This window comes from Moschus berezovskii, chromosome 10 (assembly GCF_049115385.1).
Source record: "Moschus berezovskii isolate FMDL1 chromosome 10, NW_MosBer_1.0, whole genome shotgun sequence".
Lineage (NCBI taxonomy): Eukaryota > Metazoa > Chordata > Mammalia > Artiodactyla > Moschidae > Moschus > Moschus berezovskii.
Genome location: NC_142469.1, coordinates 73,371,170 through 73,391,591, shown reverse-complemented (window position 1 = coordinate 73,391,591; position 20,422 = coordinate 73,371,170). Strand labels below are relative to the sequence as shown.

Sequence of the window (20,422 nt, the reverse complement as noted above, 5' to 3'; positions counted from 1 at the left end):
CTCGGATTGGACTGTGCCATTGAATTTTGAAAAAAATGTGAGGAGGGAAGGAGAGGGACCAATGAAAGAAGACTGTTGAGTTTGGATCAGGTTGACACCAGGTGAAAGAATTTGGGAGGATGTGAGTGAAATAATAAAGACAGATTACTAGAATATTATAGAGTAATAAAGGTTTTTAAATTGGCTTAAGCATTTATTTTTGACAGTCTGTGAATTTGTTTTCTCATTTTCTGTCTGGGAATTAATTTGCCTGTTCGACCCAATTGTTTACTCGTTTCCCCTTCTACCTTGATAATTGCATGTGCATTTTCCTAAATAGATGTGAAAAATGGGAAAACGTTTTCATTCCTTTTCACTCTTTCTAGCCTTAAAAAGTTTACCAAGACAGTTTGAAGTTTGTAGCCAAATTAAATCTCTGGGTGTTCCTGATTTTACTTAGGAGAGTTCATCTATGAAAAGGCTGTTGGTGCTATCCACCTTGCCTTCTGTATGCTGTGGCTCACAGAGCAGGACTAGCATCAGAGAAGAGTATCAGACATGCCTATTGTACTTTCCTGAGTCCTTGTAGACTGGTAGATGATCACTAGTCTGCTGCTTAATTCTAATTTTCTCTGTTTATCCTATTTAATTATTGAAGTGAAGTGTTAGTCACAGTCATGTCTGACTCTTTGCAACCCCATGGACTGTTGCCCGCTAGGCTCCTCTGTCCATGGAATTCTCCAGGCAAGAATACTGGAGTGGGTTGCCATTTCCTTCTCCAGTTTGATTTACAGTTAATTCTGCTCCACTTAAAAGACCACGTTCTATTTGGTAGCTAATAGCTATGACTCTTGTCAGTCCTGCTTTTCCTCAGGACATTGGTTTATTTGAGTTCATGGCGTTATATCTTCCTTCTTGGCTTCATGTAAAGAATTATAATCATTGGTCTTGAAGTAAAATCACTGACCAAGTATCATGGATTATAATGTTTCTCTTTTACCCGTTCCATTTTGGATGTGTATGTATGTAACAAAGACCATCAGAAAGCGTAATCATATTTAATTTTTAGAATTGCTGAATATTCCTGAGGTCATTTTGGTTGGCTTTGTGTGGCTTTCTACCATAAAAAATTCAATGCCTGAAAGATATAATACCTTCTTTTCTTTCTTTGATTATTCATAAACTCTGAGTTTGTTGTCTACAGATTACATAATTGACTATAAAAAATAATGGAATAATGTGTGGAATATTGTTTGTCTTCTTTATCTATTCCTGGGACATATCTGTAATATCTTGGCAGTGTAGAAGCTCAAGGATTTCTTCTTATCAATATCTATAAATAACAATTGACTACTTTTTCTGTACAAGAGTAACACACTCTCCTACTGTTTGCAGATCTGCCCTTTCAGTGTGTTTTTCAGGTGTGTCATGTCAAGCACTTTACAACTTTTAACTGAGCTCCTGTGACCAATGTTACAATATGGGGACTCTGGCAGTGGGCTGGGTTTCTTCTTAATGAAAAGCAGTCTGATTTAACTATCTAATATTTATAAAATTATTTTATTTTAGAATAAAACATAGAGAAAACCTCACAAAAAGTAAAAAACTATGACTCAATGAATTTTTATGATACCCACCACACAGATCATGAAAAAGACTATCAGCCATCCTAGAGGCTCTTTTCAAGTTCTCCATCTCAGACACAACTGAGTCATCTCCCTACCCCTATAAATAATAATTATCATGACTTTTAGCCTTTGCTTTTCTTATGATTTTTGTCATATATATACATATATATGAAATATATATATATACTCTCGTTAGACACTATAGATTAGTCTTGTCTATTTTAAAAAATATATCTTTTAAAGTCCTGTTAATCTCTGCGTTTTCCCTCTGTCCCTTTTTTCCCTCACAATTTATCTGTTGAGGAACCCAGGCCATTTGACTTGTAGTTTTCACACAGTCTGCATTTTACTGATTGCATACAAATGTCCTCTTCAGTTCATGTTCCTTTGAATTTCCTGAAAATTGGCAGCCAGATCTAGATTCAGGTTTGATCCTCTGGCAATGCTAGAGGTGGTGCATAGTGTGATTACCAGAGGCACAAAACGTCTCATTTCTTTTTTTTTAATTTAATCCTGATACCAATTGGTGCTTAATGCCTATATTCATTCCTGGAGGTTGTCAGTTGTGATATTCTGATTTATTATTTCTTTTGTATTTTGCTTAATTAATGAAAACATGCTTCTCATCATCTACTATTTGACTATACAGTTACACAGTTCATTTAAAGAAAGGGATGGTAGCTTCTCAACTCTTTCTTTAATTATTGGTTTTCAGTATAATTGGTTGGTTCCTATCATCATCAAAAGATGACAGATTCTTCCTCTTTTTTATTTTTATTATCATGAACTCGTGGATTTATACATATTCAATGGACTTCAATTCACTGCAATTACTACTGTTTTTTAAACTCAAATCGTCCCACTTTTTGCTGGTGGTTGACTCCTGAGTCCTTTTGATATGCCTTCAGTAGTCTTTGATAGCTTTCTTATATTGTTGCAAGGAATTGGTTTATGTGATTGTGGAACCTGGGTAGGCAAGTTAAAGTCTGTAAGTCAAGCATTTGGAGAGGGCAGACTGGACTATTCAGCCACAGACTAAAGTTGCTATTCGCGGGTGGAATTTCTTCTATTTCAGAAGGCCTCTAATCTACTCTTAAGTAAGATTATCTAGGATATTCTCCCTTACCTAATGTTGGTTGGTTATGGACTTTAATCACATCTACAAAATACCTTAGTAGAGACACCTAGTTAGTTAGTGTTTTGATTGACTAACTTGGGACTGTAGCCTTGTCAGGTTGACACATTAAAAGAGCATCATGATTATCAAATATATTATTCACTTAGATATTGTTTTATCTTCATAATATTGCTATTATTAGAATTTGCAGTTAGAACTTTTACATAGTTATCTCACCTAATATTCTCAGTATCTCTGTTGAATAAACCTTTACAAGTTGAAGTCCCCATTTTTAGATGAAAAGACAGAGACTTACAAAATAATGAGAAATTGTGAAGCTAATAAATAGTCATTTCAAGACTAGACCATAGGTGTCATCTCCCATAGTTCTATTTATTCATGACCTCTTTGTGTGGTTCCTCATATTTATCACCTTCTCCCAACATTGCAAAGATGCCTTTGCTTCTTAGCTTAAAATTCATTTTCGTGTTTAATAACTGACTTTATTTTTTGTTAAGTTTGGCTAATGATCCTGATTCTAGTAGTTTGCTACCCCCAGCACATTTTTACCCTGCTTTTTGTCAGAATTACAACATTTGCATCCTCTTTTCCTGTGTCAGATATCATTTACCTTTTTCAGTCCTTTCATTGCCATATAGTAAATGGGTGGTGAACTTCATATTGTAATTTTAGTGTAATTTCTCCTAAAGGAACATTATTTCCTTATTGTTTAATCTATTGAAGTCAGTATGATTTGTAATGGATATAAATGAGTGATTTTCCCAAAACAGTAATGTTTCTAATTTTTTAAATTTATAAATGTCTAAATCTTTGTTTGCCATGATACTCTTTCCTGTTTCTAAAATTCTTCAATTTAATTGTTCAATAATAATGATGATGATGATAGCTTTATCTCTGTGATACCTATGAGAAAGAAAAAAAAATTCATATGGCAGACAAGTCCCAGGAAGGAACCCTCATGTCCTTGGCTGGATTGTTATATGATTCACGGATTCACATCAACCTTAATTTTAGTGGGCAAATTTAAACAGATTATTTTTGTAAAGAGAACCAGTACTGACAAATTACATGCAGTCCCCTGAATATTATTCTATAGGAGTTTAAATGAAAAACATAGAAAAACAATCTCTTGCCCTTTTGCCAGCTCTTAAGAGAATGGAGGAGACACATATCATTATGAAAGGCAGTGAAAAAGAAAGCGATAAATGTAATTTAATTTTTCTTCATGTCAGTAGAGTGAAATAATCTCTGCAAGTGTTCTAAGTACCACAGTATTTAATTTAAAATTAAATCGGATTAATTTTATTCCTCAAGTTTTGAAAAGAGAGACTGAAATAAACTATTCCATATTTTAACCATAGCATATTAACCTTTAGGATTTCAAGCTGAAAGTAACAGAGAACCAAATGTGTTATATCGTTAACAGGAAATCCAGACATAGAGGGGGCTATAAGAACTGTTGACATCATTTCATTTTTAAATTTTTAAAATTTTTCTCAATAGAGTAAAGTGAGGATTTATTAAATGGTAGTACATCCTCAGGGTGGTGAGAGTGGGCAGACTTGGGTGAGAAGCTGCTGACACCATTTTAGATACATGGTCAAGAGCCTGATTCCATGTTTCTCCTTAATGTGACGTCCTCATCATTTTATTCATGACATTGAGAAAAAGAAGAGGGCCCACTGTGCTTTCTCTAGAAGTGAGGCAATCTTTCTGGAAATAATATGGCTTATTCCTATTATTGGCCAGGATTACACCCATTTTTAGACCTGTCAGCTGTTCATGGGACTTGGACTCCATGTTGTTTTTGACCAGTTGTCTCAACCTGAAATGTCTTAATTCATAACCTATGGATTTTGTAAAAATACAGAATTTGATTCAGTAGATCTAAAGTGATCTCTCTGAACTTTGCATTTGTAATAATCTAACTGGTGATCCTAATGCTAATGCAATAATAAATACTGGGAAAAAACCAATATTGCCACTACTTTATGCCAGGAACTGAACTTGACAAATAAATACTGCAGGCTCCATGCACGATGAAGCTTCAGTTCAGTTCAGTCGCTCAGTCGTGTCCGACTCTTTGTGACCCCATGAATCACAGCACGCCAGGCCTCCCTGTCCATCACCAACTCCCGGAGTTCACTCAAACTCATGTCCATTGAGTCGGTGATGCCATCCAGCCATCTCATTCTCTGTCATCCCCTTCTCCCCCCGCCCCCAATCCTTCCCAGCATCAGAGTCTTTTCCAGTGAGTCAACTTGTCGCATGAGGTGGCCAGAGTATTGGAGTTTCAGCTTTAGCATCAGTCCTTCCAGTGAACACCCAGGATTGATCTCCTCTAGAATGGACTGGTTGGATCTCCTTGCAGTCCAAGGGACTCTCAAGCGTCTTCCCCAGCACCACAGTTCAAAAGCATCAGTTCTTCGGCAATCAGCTTTCTTCACAGTCCAACTCTCACATCTATACATGACCACGGGGAAAACCATAGCCTTGACTAGATGGACCTTGGTTGGCAAAGTAATGTCTCTGCTTTTAATATACTATCAAGGTTGGTCATAACTTTCCTTCCAAGGAGCAAGCGTCTTTTAATTTCATGGCTGCAATCAGCATCTGCAGTGATTTTGGAGCCCAAAAAACCAAAGTCTGACACTGTTTCCACTGTTTTTCCATCTATTTCCCATGAAGTGATGGGACCAGATGCCATGATCTTTGTTTTCTGAATGTTGAGCTTCAAGCCAAGCTTTTCATCTCCTCTTTCACTTTCATCAAGAGGCTTTTTAGTTCCTCTTCACTTTCTGCCATAAGGGTGGTGTCATCTGCATATCTGAGGTTATTGATATTTCTCCTGGCAATCTTGATTCCAGCTTCTGCTTCTTCCAGCCCAGCGTTCCTCACGATGTACTCAGCATATAAGTTAAATAAGCAAGGTGACAATATACAGCCTTGACGTACTCCTTTTCATATTTGGAACCAGTCTTTTGTTCCATGTACAGTTCTGACTGTAGCTTCCTGACCTGTGTACAGGTTTCTCAAGAGGCAGGTCAGGTGGTCTGGTATTCCCATCTGTTTCAGAATTTTCCACAGTTGATTGTGATCCACACAGTCAAAGGCTTTGGCATAGTCAATGAAGCAGAAATAGATGTTTTTCTGGAACTCTCTTGCTTTCTCCATGATCCAGCAAATGTTGGCGATTTGATCTCTGGTTCCTCTGCCTTTTCTAAAACCTTCTTGAACATCTGGGAGTTCACAGTTCACATATTGCTGAAGTCTGGCTTGGAGAATTTTGAGCATGACTTTACTAGCGTGTGAGATGAGTGCAATTGTGCGGTTGTTTGAGCATTCTTTGGCATTGCCTTTCTTTGGGATTGGAATGAAGACTGACCTTTTACAGTCCTGTGGCCACTGCTGAGTTTTCCAAATTTGCTATCATATTGAGTGCAGCACTTTCACAGCATCATCTTTCAAGATTTGAAATAGCTCAACTGGAATTCCATCACTTCCACTAGCTTTGTTCATAGTGATGGTTTCTAAGGCCCACTTGACTTCACATTCCAGGATGTCTGGCTCTAGGTCAGTGATCACGTTATCATGATTATCTTGGTCATAAAGATCTTTTTTGTACAGTTCTTCTGTGTATTCTTGTCACCTCTTCTTAATATCTTCTGCTTCTGTTAGGTCCATACTATTTCTGTCCTTTATCGAGCCCATCTTTGCATGAAATGTTCCCTTGGAATCTCTAATTTTCTTGAAGAGATCTCTAGTTTTTCCTATTCTGTTGTTTTCCTCTATTTCTTTGCATTGATCGCTGAGGAAGACTTTCTTATCTCTCCTTGCTATTCTTTGGAACTCTGCATTTAAATGCTTATATCTTTCCTTTTCTCCTTTGCTTTTTGCTTCTCCTCTTTCAACAGCTATTTGTAAGGCCTCCTCAGACAGCCATTTTGCTTTTTTGCATTTCATTTCCATGGGGATGGTCTTGGTCCCTGTCTCCTGTACAATGTCACGAACCTCCGTCCATCAGAGTTCATCAGGCACTCTATCTATCAGATCTAGTCCCTTAAATCTATTTCTCACTTCCACTGTATAATCATCAGGGATTTGATTGAGGTCATATCTGAATGGTCTAGTGGTTTTCCCTACTTTCTTCAATTTCAGTCTGAATTTGGCAATAAGGAGTTCATGATCTGAGCCACAGTCAGCTCCTGGTCTTGTTTTTGCTAACTGTATAGAGCTTCTCCATCTTTGGCTGCAAAGAATATAATCAATCTGATTTTGGTGTTGACCATCTGGTGATGTCCATGTGTAGAGTCTCCTCTTGTGTTGGAAGAGGGTGTTTGCTATGACCAGGGCATTCTCTTGGCAAAACTGTATTAGCCTTTGCCCTGCTTCATTCTGTGCTCCAAGGCCAAATTTGCCCGTTACTCCTGGTGTTTCTCGTTTAATTAGTGGAGTGATAATAGTCAGCAATTCCAGTGACTTGCCTAGAGTTACTTGGCAAGTGATGAGTCTCAGAAACCTATCCTAGAGACAAAATAAATAAGAAAGCGTGACAAGGATCTGGGGTTGGGGCAGAGACAAGGAATGAAGAAAGCAAAGTTCTCGGTTATAACCCTTGGATCATATAATTTTGTGGTTCTTAGTATTTCCCAGATTTGGGGATTTTGCAATGGGAAAATCACATAAAAATCTCCAAGGAGAGTAAAGAGCCTGGAACTGAAGAATGTAAGGCAGAAAACTATACGTGAACACCGCTACATAGAAATAAAATTACCATTACTTCTTATCTGTCTTTCATAGGCCTGCCTACTCTGCTAAATTGATACCTTGTAGGCAGGCAAAGATCTATTATTTTGGATTATAAAATAAAAAGTGATCATTATTTTTGATTTCTGAAATGTACATGTCATAAACTGCCACTTTTAACTTTAATGCATTACTTGAGGTAAATAAAATGCATTACTTGAAGCAAATAAAGTAAATAAAGCAATGTCTAGTGTAGTAGACTACATTTTCTCATTGATATGATGCATTGATAAGACTCAACAACAAATAATCAACTCATTTGACTGGAGCTGTGATACAAATGAAGTAAAAACAGCTCTGGTTTATTTTAGAGGAAATATTACTAAATTTTGTGATTTTAAACCTAGTTTTGAGTTTTAATCCTACTACTAACAGGCTGTGTATCACATTTCTAATCTTTCTGGATTTTGATTTTATAATCTATAAATGGAAATGACTATCACAGAAAATTTGACATAGAGAACAGTGATAGAATCAGGATAATAGCTAATATAACATGAGGCACATGGAGGGACTTATTAAATGATTTTTGTTGAAAAATCTGAAATTATGACTATAATTATTTAATTGCTATTTTGATAGATTATTAGCACCTAAATGTACTATACTCATTAATTATATCAACAATGTATATCCTATACAAGCATATACATGTTATAACTTTATTAGTATAATAAAAAACATGTACAAACAAAATGCAATCAACTTAGTGATTTCCGGATGGGATCACCTTCAGTAGAGCACTCAGCATCTCTAGTTGTGGTTTAGCTCAGAAAGAACTTTGTATAAGTGATCTCTCGATGTCCTTGAGGTTCTATATTTCTGTAGCTTCCCTTTAGTATGCATTTTAAGTAATGATTATTGTATATTTTGCTATAATAGCTTATGAAAGCCTAAGGAAGTTTTACATGACTCTTATCTTAAATATAATGTATATGAATTTAGTACATTTTAACAAAGAACTTTATCCACAAATTAATAACATATTGCATAATATGATGCTGTGGAAGAAAAAATGCAAGATTTGAAACCCTACCTTCAGGATGATTTCAGTACACAAAGAGGTAAAAGGGCAGATATAGAATATTTTATAGAAGTGATTCAAGGTAGAAATGCTGGTTAAATTTTCATGATAATCTCTGAGTTTCTGAGGCCATATTTATGACAATTTCAGTGGGGATGGCAGGTAGAAGAGTATGTTTAAATTGATGAAATGTGAGCTTGTAGATGAGAGGACATTGTTTGACTTCATAGCTCATGTCATGGAGCTCGTCTAGGAATACGTAAGAGTTGTTGGTGTCCATTGTTGGGTAATTCAGATTTTTCATAAGAGCAAACGACTGATTCCAGCAGAAGTCAGTAGTGGTCTTGTAACTGTTGCAGATAAATAGAGTAGATCCTATAATGGCAGTACATACAAAATGGAAAGTTTTTAAAAATTTGGAATTCTTCCAGGCTAGTGAAAATTTCTGAAATCGCTGCTTATAAAGTAAATTAGGGTCAGAAAGTGAGGTCTCACTAACAGTGCAGAAGACTGAAGGACTAGGAGACAATCTCACCAGCAACTGTGATTCAGATTGAGAAAGCTATTTTAGCACAGGAACCAGGCAGTAGTGAAGGCTGTTGAGCATTGCTGAGGCCTAGGTGAATTTTGGGATCATGAGAATATTCACAGAACTATGGTGGAGAGGATAATTTGACCTAGTAGATAATTGACTGGAAATCATTTTACAAGCTGGGAATTCCAGAAGTTAAGAGGTTGTTTGAGTGGGATTGTGAAAGAGCAATCTGCAAGTGAGGAACTGGGATAGAGGGTAAAGTAGAAGACACTGTGCCTTCCTTTGGGAAAAGTTTGGAGGAAAGTGTTACTGTGAGATGAAAGCCAATGAAGATGGAAAGATGAAATAATCATTATACTTATAAACTCATCACAGAAGAAGATGGATTTTGAAATCCATCTTGAAAGACAGTGCTAAAAGATGTGAGTGTGTTTGTGCATGAGTAAGATAATTTAGAAGGCAAGGTAGGAAGTGGGAGTTGACTGGTCTTGCCAAAGGAAAAAATGAGATCTAGAAATGGTAGTAAGAAAGGTAGTGGAAGATGGAGAGCACCACTGGAGGTGTAAATTAGGGGAGATGAGGTGAGGGCCTGTAGCTGTATGAGTACTGAGTCATGGTCTGCTTTCTCGTTGAAAAATTAATATTAAATAATGTGATAACTGAAAAAATGCAGGTTGAGATTTGCATGCATAAAGTTTTTTTGTTTGTTATGTGATTTATAGGGAAAGAGAATTCAGGCTGCGTTTTATGAATTTATATTTTAGGGCTGGTGAGTATAAGCTGCTGTTACTCTTTGTGGGTTAGGAACAAAGAATTAACAAAACAATGAATGAAAAATGCCAGTGTCAAATTTGGGACCTTTTATCTGCAGGTATATATGCGTATAGAGACACATGCATATATATAAGATAATATGCATGTATATATCATTTCAGATGTAGAGAAGGGTGTTAAAGATAGAGTAGATTTTAACATTTTAAAACTTATTAAAGTAATTAATTCCTTTATTATTTACTTGTTTAAAAATGCAAAGTATTTCAAACATTCAAAAAATTTATAAAAAAAGCAAAATTGACCACTAACATGCCCACCACTCTAATTAATAGAAACTGACATTTTGCTTTTTTGTCTCTTAATTTTTCTAAGCAACTTTTTCCCTAAGATTTAAACATATATTTCAGAGGAATATAGGAGATGTTCTACATTTTTTACTAGGACTGTATTGGTTTTAGTTTGCTTAATTTAACTGCCATGTTGAATTTTACTGATTGGATAAATCTCAGTTCATTTATCCACTACTCAGGTATATTTTATGGGATCTTTCCCGTACTTAACTATTACAAATGATTCTAAGTTGAGCATTCTTGTACATATCTGTGATCACACATGAAAGGGTGATCCAAATGTAGAAATGGAACTATTGGGTTCTGTTTTATGCATCTTCAGCTTTACTAGATGGTAGCAAATAATTTTCTAACATGACTGTAACCATTTACACTTCCATAGGTAATTTTACTGTTCTGTTTTACAATATTTGATGAGATGATACATCAAATAATGTGAAAGGATACCAGGAATACTTAGCATTTTACCTACCAGAAGTGAGAATGAGGATCATGGCCATTTATCTTTCATAGTTGTGGCTTTTCTTTGCCCTTTGTGCTATCTTTGACATAAAGAATTTTAAAATTTAGGCTGAGGATCTCTTTTCATGGTTATTATACATACACATTTTCTCTCTTTATAGCTGTTCCATTTGTTGACAGGATTATTTGTCTTTTTCCTTATTGAACTGTAGAAGAATTTTACATAACCTGACTATTTATCTTTGATGGTTATTTTCATGACAAATATCTTATCATGGTTTGTGGCTTGCTTTTTTCACTTTATATATGATATCTTTCAATATATAGAAATTAGCAATTTTATTATAGCTGAATTTTTCAACTGCATTCTTTATGGGCTTGTGTGAGGCATCCTGATATTATAAATATGTTTTCCAATAGTTCATTTTGAAAGTTGACAGATATGCTTTTAGCTTTAAGTTCCTTTGATTACTTCTTTTAAATGGTATAAATTGGCTGTCATTAATGCCAAAGAGATAAAAGTTTGCAAAGAGCACAGATTTTGGCTTGACTGTAAATTATTCATTAGTATTTTATAGTCATCCTGTCATGATCGCATGCTATGCATTTAGAATACTGAGATGCATTGACCATGGTCTCAGTCTCCTGAGAGGGACAAACCTATTAAGCACATGCAGTGCAGTATAAGGGCTAAAAGAAGTCTTTACATATATAAAGCCTGGGAGAAGGGAGATGGCAGTGAATTATTTGCCAAGAAGCCATTATCTGTCCTGCTAATTCATATACTCTGGGCTAATAGAAATTTTATGGAAAACTGAGATTACTATTATAGTTTAGCACTACACCACTTAAGGGATACCAATATTAACTTACATCTTCTTTCTGATTGAAAGACAACAGTGAAGATTTGTGGGGCTACATGGATATTTTCCTCCTAATTTTAACAAATAATAAGTTATCACAGATGTTGTTTGCCAGGATGCTTTAAATTTCTGGAACTGTTAAAACCCTGTTTTATAAAAGATTGGTTTTTTTTTTTTTTTACAGAGACGAAATGGTGAAGATATACCTGTGGCTCAGACTAAGAACATCAATCACAGAAGATTTGCTGCTTCCTTTAGATTGCAAGAAGTGACAAAAACTGATCAGGATTTGTATCGCTGTGTAACTCAGTCAGAACGAGGTTCTGGTGTGTCCAATTTTGCTCAACTTATTGTAAGAGGTAAAGTAAAATTGCTTTCACTTCATGAAATTGCATGGCTTCATTAGAACAAAAACGACTTTTGTAGATGTTTGGATTGATTTTTAAATCTAGTGCTCTTTGTCTCAAATCACTGCAAAAACCATATCATTGTAAAAGTTCTGAAAATATCTTAAGGTCAAATTAAGACTGTTGTTATATATGTCATACAAGTTTTCAGTAAGTGAGATTTATCAAAAGGAATCTATTTAATACTCCAACAGGGTTAAACATATATAAAATACTTTATTTTGCCATCAATTTAAGGCTACCAGAGGAATTGGTGAGGGATTATGATACACTGGTACTTTTCTTAAGTGAATACTGGAAAAACAAGTACAAGTGCACAATGCATATTACATTCACTGTAAATTGACTGAGTCCCTATATAATTCACTCTTCTAGGCTGTGGAGAAGGAAATGGCAACCCACTCCAGTGTTCTTGCCTGGAGAATCTCAGGGACAGGGGAGCCTAGTGGGCTTCCGTCTATGGGGTCACACAGAGTCGGACACGACTGAAGTGACTTAGCAGCAGCAGCAGGCTGTGGAGATACAATGGTTAATAAAATACAAAGACCCTCCCCTATTTATGTAGGGCTTCCCTGGTGGCTGAGATGGTAAAGAGTCTGCCTGCAGTGTGGGAGACCCAGGTTTGATCCCTGGGTCAGGAAGATCTCCTGGAGAAGGAATGGCAACCCACTCCAGTATTCTTGCCTGGAAAATCGCATGGTTGGAGGAGCCTGGCAGGCTGTAGTCCATGCAAAGAGTTGGACACGACTGAGCAGCTTCACTTTCTTTTCCCTATGTAGCGGACACGACTGTAGCAACTTAGCAGCAGCAGCAGCAGCAGCAGCTTAACACTGAGGTGTAATAGGCACATCATGTATGAAATTGTAGTATCACATCATGGGATGTGTTATGAATAAAAATAAATACACAAAATGAGGGGGATTGATGGCTTAATTAAGATAATATGGAAGGCCTCTTTGTGAACATGAAAACTGAGCTGAATCCTTCAAAAATGAGGACGTCAGCCATGTGAAAATTTAGAGGAAAAACAACTTTTGATGAATAGACTATCATGCATCAATTGTTTATAATAACAAATGAAAATAATTATAAACCATATAAGTCTCTTCAAGGAGATGTTTGGCAGATTTTAACAAAGACATTTCATCTGGTCTGAGATTTGTCAGAGTTGTCAGGGAAGGCCTTTGTCATTGACTTTCTTGGAGATAGAACCTGAAAGTTGCTCAAATCTGAAAGTTGTAGGTTTGAGGGGCAGGGGTAAGAAAAAGAAGGATCAGCAAACAGAGAGCAAGGCAAGTGTCAGTGACTAGAGGCTAGAAGGAGAAAATGAGATAATCCACATTCAAGTTAATACATTTTATAATGCTTAACATCAAATGTCTTTTATGTGTATTATTTCATTGTTAGATTTACTTGATTTTAATACTTTAACCTTTAGTACTTTCAGAAGAAAATTGAAATTCAGACTATTTGATAATTGCCCAAGGCCACAAAGATCTAATAACTGGCTGAGCCAGAATTTAATTCCATGTTTCTTAACTCCTGGTGCTGGACTCATTCTTTTCCACCAAAGCTTTATCTCACATTAACATTATTAAATACTGCTATTAGCTGCTTGTAATGCTTTTGTCTTGAGAGATTCTGTAGCTCATTAAAAAAAAAAAGTTTATCTTTGTAAATTGAATAGAACTCTATTATAAATAAAACTTTGCTTATAGTTCCAGAGTCACCTTATAGCACATGCTTTAGTTCATGAAATCACAGCCCCAATTCATTGACTAACAAGAAAATATGGTAATATTTAACTCCAGTGTTTAGGTAAACAATTTAACATATATTCATATATGTTTGTATATTAATCTTTGGTGAGCCCTTTGCCTGCATCTTTCTCACCTGAGCCTGACGGTACCTTTGAAAAGCCTGAAGGTGTCCTTGGGTAGTCTTCAGAGTGATTAATATGCTATGGATACAAGAAGGTGATGTGCTCTTGAGTCATCGTGTTCGCTGTACCTTCACGGGGCTGTATGTGTATTCACGGCATGCAGCCACTGAAGGAGACAGTAGCTTTTAATAATGCAACTAGAGTGCTTTTGACTAACCTACTATTTTATGTGTGTGCATGTGTGCGTGCGCGCGTGTGTGCCTGTGTGTGCTCAATTGCTCAGTTGTGTCTGAGTCTTTGTGGTCCCAGGGACTCTAGCCCTCCAGGATCCTTTGCCCATGAAATTTTCCAGGCAGGAATACTGGACTGGGGTACAATTTCCTATTCCAGGGTATCATCCTGACCCATATATATATATGGATCGTCCAGACCCATATATATAGAGAGAGGCGTAAATATAGATCTATAGATATAAAAATATTTGAAGAAGTGGCCCATGATGTAGTCAACAGCTATAAAAGTCAGAGTGAAGCCTTTATATAGGTGCTCCCTTTAAACATAAATTTCCTTCTTTCAGATAGCCATTTAGTGCCTGTTTATTTTAAAAGAGATTTATTTTGGATTATTAGATTTCCCTTGTTTATCTGAATTGAAAAGTAGATTTTATCAGAGCTTGCTTTTCTTTGCTTAGAGAATCTATATCACGGCCACTCTCGGAGTGCTACTTGAGAAGTAACTAATTATTTCAATAACATTTATAAAAGGAAACTCTGAATTTCATAGAAAATCTTAGCTATATTTCTTTCCCCTTTTTTCCGTTTTTGTTTTTAATGACGTTCCTGCCATTTAACCTATATTTTGTTTTACATTTTATATTGTACTTGTTGGGTAAAGATATGATGGTGCTGTGAATGTACTATCCAGAAACTGTTTACATTTTAGAAATATATTTTGATAGTTTTGGCACTGTTCTTTTTCTTTTTTGTGTATTTTACTTTGATGTATATTTAACACTTACAGGTGATACTTTGCTTGGAGTTTGATTTAAAAACTAATATGAAACAATACATTCTCTTGTTTGTTCAATAACCACCAAATAAATATTGCTAACCACAAAATACACCCTTTGGGGTCAGCTCTCCTGGTGTTGAAATAGTGCTGAGAATTAACTATGGTGACAAGTCTTGTCGCTCATTGGCACTTTCAAAGCTGACATCCTGTTACATGGATACAAAAGATGGTAATTTTAAAGGAAATTTTTGGGGCAGTGATACAAATAGTCTTTAATAAGATCTGGCATAGAATTGCCTGTTGTCAAAGATGACCCAAGGGTAAGAGTTTATTAGTGCATTTTCTCCTAAACTGAAAGTGACAGGGCATGCTTAAGGCTTTTTGGTTGCTGTTTGTTACAAATGAAAATTTCACTGCGGAATTCTCATGTTGAAGAGTATTGATCTCTGTGTTCCCACAGCCAGAGGAAGAAAAAAAATGCTGAAATAGACTTTATCATGACTTCAGCTTTGCTTCCAGATCATTTTGAGTAATGATAACATTTTCGGTTTGTGGAAGCCAATCTTTATTGACAAAGAAGTTTTTACAGAGATGAAATGAAGAGCAGATGTTTTCCTCAGTGTTTCTACAAGATAGAAGTATAAAAAATGTGAAATACACATTGAAATGTGTTTATAAACTTCAGACGAAAAGCACCACCTGTAGTCTGTTATAGATTCTCATTCTTTTTAAAAAAAATTCAGTTGAAAGATAATTGCTTTACAATACTGTGTTGGTTTCTGCCATGTGGTACATATACACAATGGAATGCTCAGTTCAGTTCAGTTTGGTCGCTCAGTCGCATCTAACTCTTTGCGAACACGTGGACTGCAGCATGCCAGTCCTCCCTGTCCATCAGGAACTCCTGGAGCTTACTCAAACTCATGTCCATTGAGTCGGTGATGCGATCCAAATATCTCATCCTCTGTCGTCCCCTTCTCCTCCTATCTTCAATCTTTCCCAGCATCAGGGTCTTTTCTAATGAGTTAGCTCTTTGCATTAGGTGGCCAAAGTATTGGAGTTTCAGCTTTAGTATCAGTCCTTCCAGTGAATATTCAGGACTGATTTAGGATGGACTGGTTAGATCTCCTTGCAGTCCAAAGGGACTCTTGAGAGTCTTCTCCAACCCCACAGTTCAAAAACATCAGTTCTTTGGCACTCAGCTTTCTTTATAGCCCAATTCACACATCCCTACATGACTACTGGAAAAACCATAGCTTTGACTAGACAGACCTTTGTTGGCAAAATAATGTCTCTGCTTTTTAATATGCTGTCTAGGTTGGTCATAATGTTTCTTCCAAGGAGCAAGCATCTTTTAATATCATGGCTGCAGTCACCATCTGCAGTGATGTTGGAGCCCCCCAAAATAAAAGTCTCTCACTGTTTTCATTGTTTCCCCATCTATTTCCCATGAAGTGATGGGACTGGATGCCATGATCTTAGTTTTCTGAATGTTGACTTTTAAGTCAAGTTTTTCACTCTCCTCTTTCACTTTCATGAAGAGACTCTAGTTCTTCTTTGCCTTTTGCCATAAGGATGGTGTCATTTGCATATTTGAGGTTATTGATATTTCTCCTGGCATGTTGATTCCAGTTTGTGCTTCATCCAGCCTGGCATTTCACATAAAGTATTCTGCATATAAGTTATATAAGCAGGGTGACAATGTATAGCCTTGCCGTATTCTTTTTCCCAATTTGGAACTAGTCTGTTGTTCATGTCTAGTTCTAACTGTAGTTTCTTGACCTGCATACAGATTTCTCAGAGGACAGGTAAGGTGGTCTGGTATTCCCATCTCTTGAAGAATTTTCCACAGTTTGTGATGGGAAAGGCTTTGGCATAGTCAGTAAAGCAGAAGCAAGTGGAACTGTCTTGCTTTTTTGATGTTCCACGGGATGTTGGCAGTTTGATCTCTGGTTCCTCTGTCTTTCTAAATCCAGCTTTAACATCTGAAAGGTCACGGTTCAGGTACTGTTGAAGCCTGGCTTGGAGAATTTTGAGCATTACTTTGCTTGTGTGTGAGATGAGTGCAATTGTTTGGTAGTTTGAACATTCTTTGGCATTGCCTTTTTTTGGGATTGGAATGGAAACTGACCTTTTGCAGTCCTGTGGCCACTGGTGAGTTTTCCAAATTTACTGGCATGTTGAGTGCAACAGTTTCACAGCATCATCTTTTAGGATTTGAAATAACTCAACTGGAATTCCATTACCTCCAGTAGCTTTGTTCATTGAGATGCTTCCTAAGGCCTACTTGCCTTTGCATTCTAGGATGTCTGGCTCTAGGTGAGTGATCACACCATGGTGGTTATCTGGGTCATGAACATCTTTTTTGTATATTTCTTCTGTGTATTCTTGCCACCTTTTCTTAATATCTTCTGCTTCTGTTAGGTCCATGCCATTTCTGTCCTTTATTGAGCTCACCTTTGCATGAAATGTTCCCTTGTTATCTCTAATTTTCTTGAAGAGATCTCTAGTCTTTCCCATTCTATTGTTTCCCTCTATTTCTTTTCATTGATCAATGAGGAAGGCTTTCTTATCTCTCCTTGCTGTTTTTTGGAACTCTGCATTCAAATGGGTATATCTTTCCTTTTATCCTTGCCTTTAGCTTCTCTTCCTTTCTCAGCTATTTGTAAGGCCTCCTGAGACATAAAGGAGATTCTCATTCTTGATCTCCTTTCTTGTCCACCTGGCTGAATCAGAGATGCAACTAAATTTCTAGCGAACTGACCCACAATAAACTTTTATAAAATTCTGATTGCTACAACTGACACTTGATTTCTGTTCCCATTTGTTAACTATGCTTTTCTATTATTTCTATCTGTGAAATTCTTAATTACATTTTTGAAGTTCTTTAATGTGAAAGGCACAGTCTTTGTCTTTGTTTTTGCTTAGACAACATTTCAGTGGTGTGTAATAGCCATTATCAAAATTCTCTGGACATACATATTCAATTAATATTGTTATCTATTCCTAATGAATACCATTGACCTCTAGCTGTAAAATGAAGTGAATGTTAACACATGTACCAGTGGAGGTGGCCCTGTAAAACAAATTTCACTGTTAGAATCATAAGGGCTTTGGATTGTTGTTGGTATTTCCCTTTGCAGGACAATACAAATTAAGGATAAGTGTATTTGCTGACTTTTATAACTGAATGGTGCAGAGATAGGCTTTAGGGTTGGTTCATTTTAGTCATGAAAGATCCAGGTTCTTTCCAGTTCTTCACTCTGAAGTTCATAGTTTTGGCTAAGTCAGGGTCCCTTTGATGGTCATAGGATAGCTATATGGCTATACACTTCTTTGGTCTCATCCACATGGGGATAGAAAGGTTACGACCTCTCACACATATCAAAAATTGTGTGACTACATTTGGAGAGACAACTGGAATGGCCAGTAGAGGGCTTTTGTAAGTGGGACTGCAGAGCATATCATTCTTATTCAGAGGGAGTCTATTCACATACAAGAGGAACGGAGGATGTTTTTCGCAAAAGGTACAACTTTACCTTGAAGGACATGCAGAGTTTGGAACTTGGTAATGTGGGAGAAGGGCGTTATCGTAATAAGTCAGGTAACAATACAAAGTGGGACTTTGTGGGGAATGACACATTGTTAATGGAGTTGCTTGTAGGTATTGTGCAGCTTACCCACTACACCTGTGAAGGAAAGCTGTCCAAACTTGTTTGCATTTGAACCTTTCAGATTCTACCCTTATTGTAATCATATGTAGTTTATGTTCGATTAGAGTCTGTCTAGTCCGTCACTAAGAGTTGGACACGACTGAGCGACTTCACTTTCACTTTTCACTTTCAAGCATTGGAGAATTCAATGGCAACCCACTCTAGTGTTCTTGCCTGGAGAATCCCAGGGACGGGGAGCCTAGTGGGCTGTCTGTGGGGTTGCACAGAGTCAGACATGACTGAAGCAACTTAGCAGCAGCAGCAGTCCATCTTTGTTTGCTACAGCATTGGGCATCTTTTTTATACAGTTGATACTGTTCTAAAAATTCATAAATGAAATGTAGCTGAAGTCAGAGCAGTGGGGCTGACTCTTAAAGATATAAGGAATGAATGATGAACTACATCCCTCCCTTACCTGGGATTACTGGGAATAGGAAGATTACTGTGGAGGGAAGATTACTGGGATAGAGGAAAAGATGATGGCTCTTTGTTTTTTGTAGTATCTGAACCAGTTTTATATTAACTAGGAGGGTGACTTTTTGTTTAGCATGACTTTTTTCTCACTTGAAAAACATCTTGATTTAACTAACTTGTAGTCTTTTGGAGAAGGAAATGGCAACCCACTCCAGTGTTCTTGCCTGGAGAATCCCAGGGATAGGGGAGCCTGGTGGGCTGCCGTCTGTGGGGTCACACAGAGTCGGACATGACTGAAGTGACTTAGCAGCAGGAGCAGCAGCAGTCTTTTGTATATATCAGTGAAAAATCATACCTGACGCTCTCATTTTAGCATTTTTATAATAGAAACAAGAGAACACACATTCTAATACTCTTATTAGCTGATGGTTGAGAAGCCATGAAATTTCTAGCTTGTATCCTTTAGCATTCTCTTTAATACCACACACTATTGATTGTTAGCTAGTTTTCATTCAAGCTGATTCTTGAATTCATGTATAGATTATTTTTCTAACAGTGACTTAAAAATCCCTTTTCTTTGCTTCTGTTGTAAAAACTGGTCAACTTGACAGCAAATTTAGAGTTATCTTGGAGAATTCAATTTAAACATTTGTTTTACAAAATCTAAAGTACAGGAACACAAGTATAAATCACATACAAATTTCCCCCAACTGCCCCTACGTTAGGAAAATACCTACAGTCAGTCAAGGGATACCAAATGTGTCAAATTTGGAGGAGACCACAAATGTGGCTTATGTAAAAACGCTATATTTGTACCCTTGAGTATGACAAAAGGAACATTTGGAGTCTCCTCTCATCCATAGGAGCTGCTTGTAATTCAGGTGATTCCATACAATGTACAATATGTCTGGTACATTTTAAAATTCTAAATGAGCAAAAGGATACTGGTTGTCCTTTATTTCAGGTAGTATTTTATTACTGAAACACTGTTCTATCCACTATTGTGCTCCATTATTCCAAATAATTTTTCCTATTAATTTTCTTCTCCTTTGTGTTCCCTTATGCTGTTTGATGAAAGTGATAGAGTACAACACTTGTCTCACTAGAGCAGTGATTTTCATGCTGTTTATTTTTTTCTTTGCTTTAAAAATGAAAATGCAATGAGAGTTCTTTCTCAAAGAATTTCTGAGTGTATTTGCATAGGTGAATCACATGTAGATCTCTATCTAATGTTTAGCAGTTGAGGCACTGATCATGATATTTTTGGAATGTGTCTTTGAGGATTTTGCTTTTATTGGAACTTTCTTCTTAAGAATTTAAGAAGGATCAAAGAGGAAACAGAATGATCTGCATGCCAAATAATTCTTTCTGTTGAACTCTGTGCTTATTTGCTCAGTCCTGTCCGAGTCTTTGCAGTCCCATGGACTGTAGCCCAC

The 20,422-nt window shown here is 36.6% G+C and overlaps 1 protein-coding gene across 2 annotated transcripts in view; it reads left to right on the top strand.

Annotated features, from left to right (window-relative positions):
• Positions 1–20,422, top strand: part of PTPRK (protein tyrosine phosphatase receptor type K) — a 643,642-nt gene that overhangs the window by 346,824 nt on the left and 276,396 nt on the right. For both annotated transcript variants that reach the window (XM_055433578.2, XM_055433577.2), the window contains exon 6: positions 11,744–11,918. In XM_055433578.2, coding sequence (XP_055289553.2) covers positions 11,744–11,918 — 175 coding nt within the window. The remainder of the gene's footprint in view (positions 1–11,743; positions 11,919–20,422) is intronic.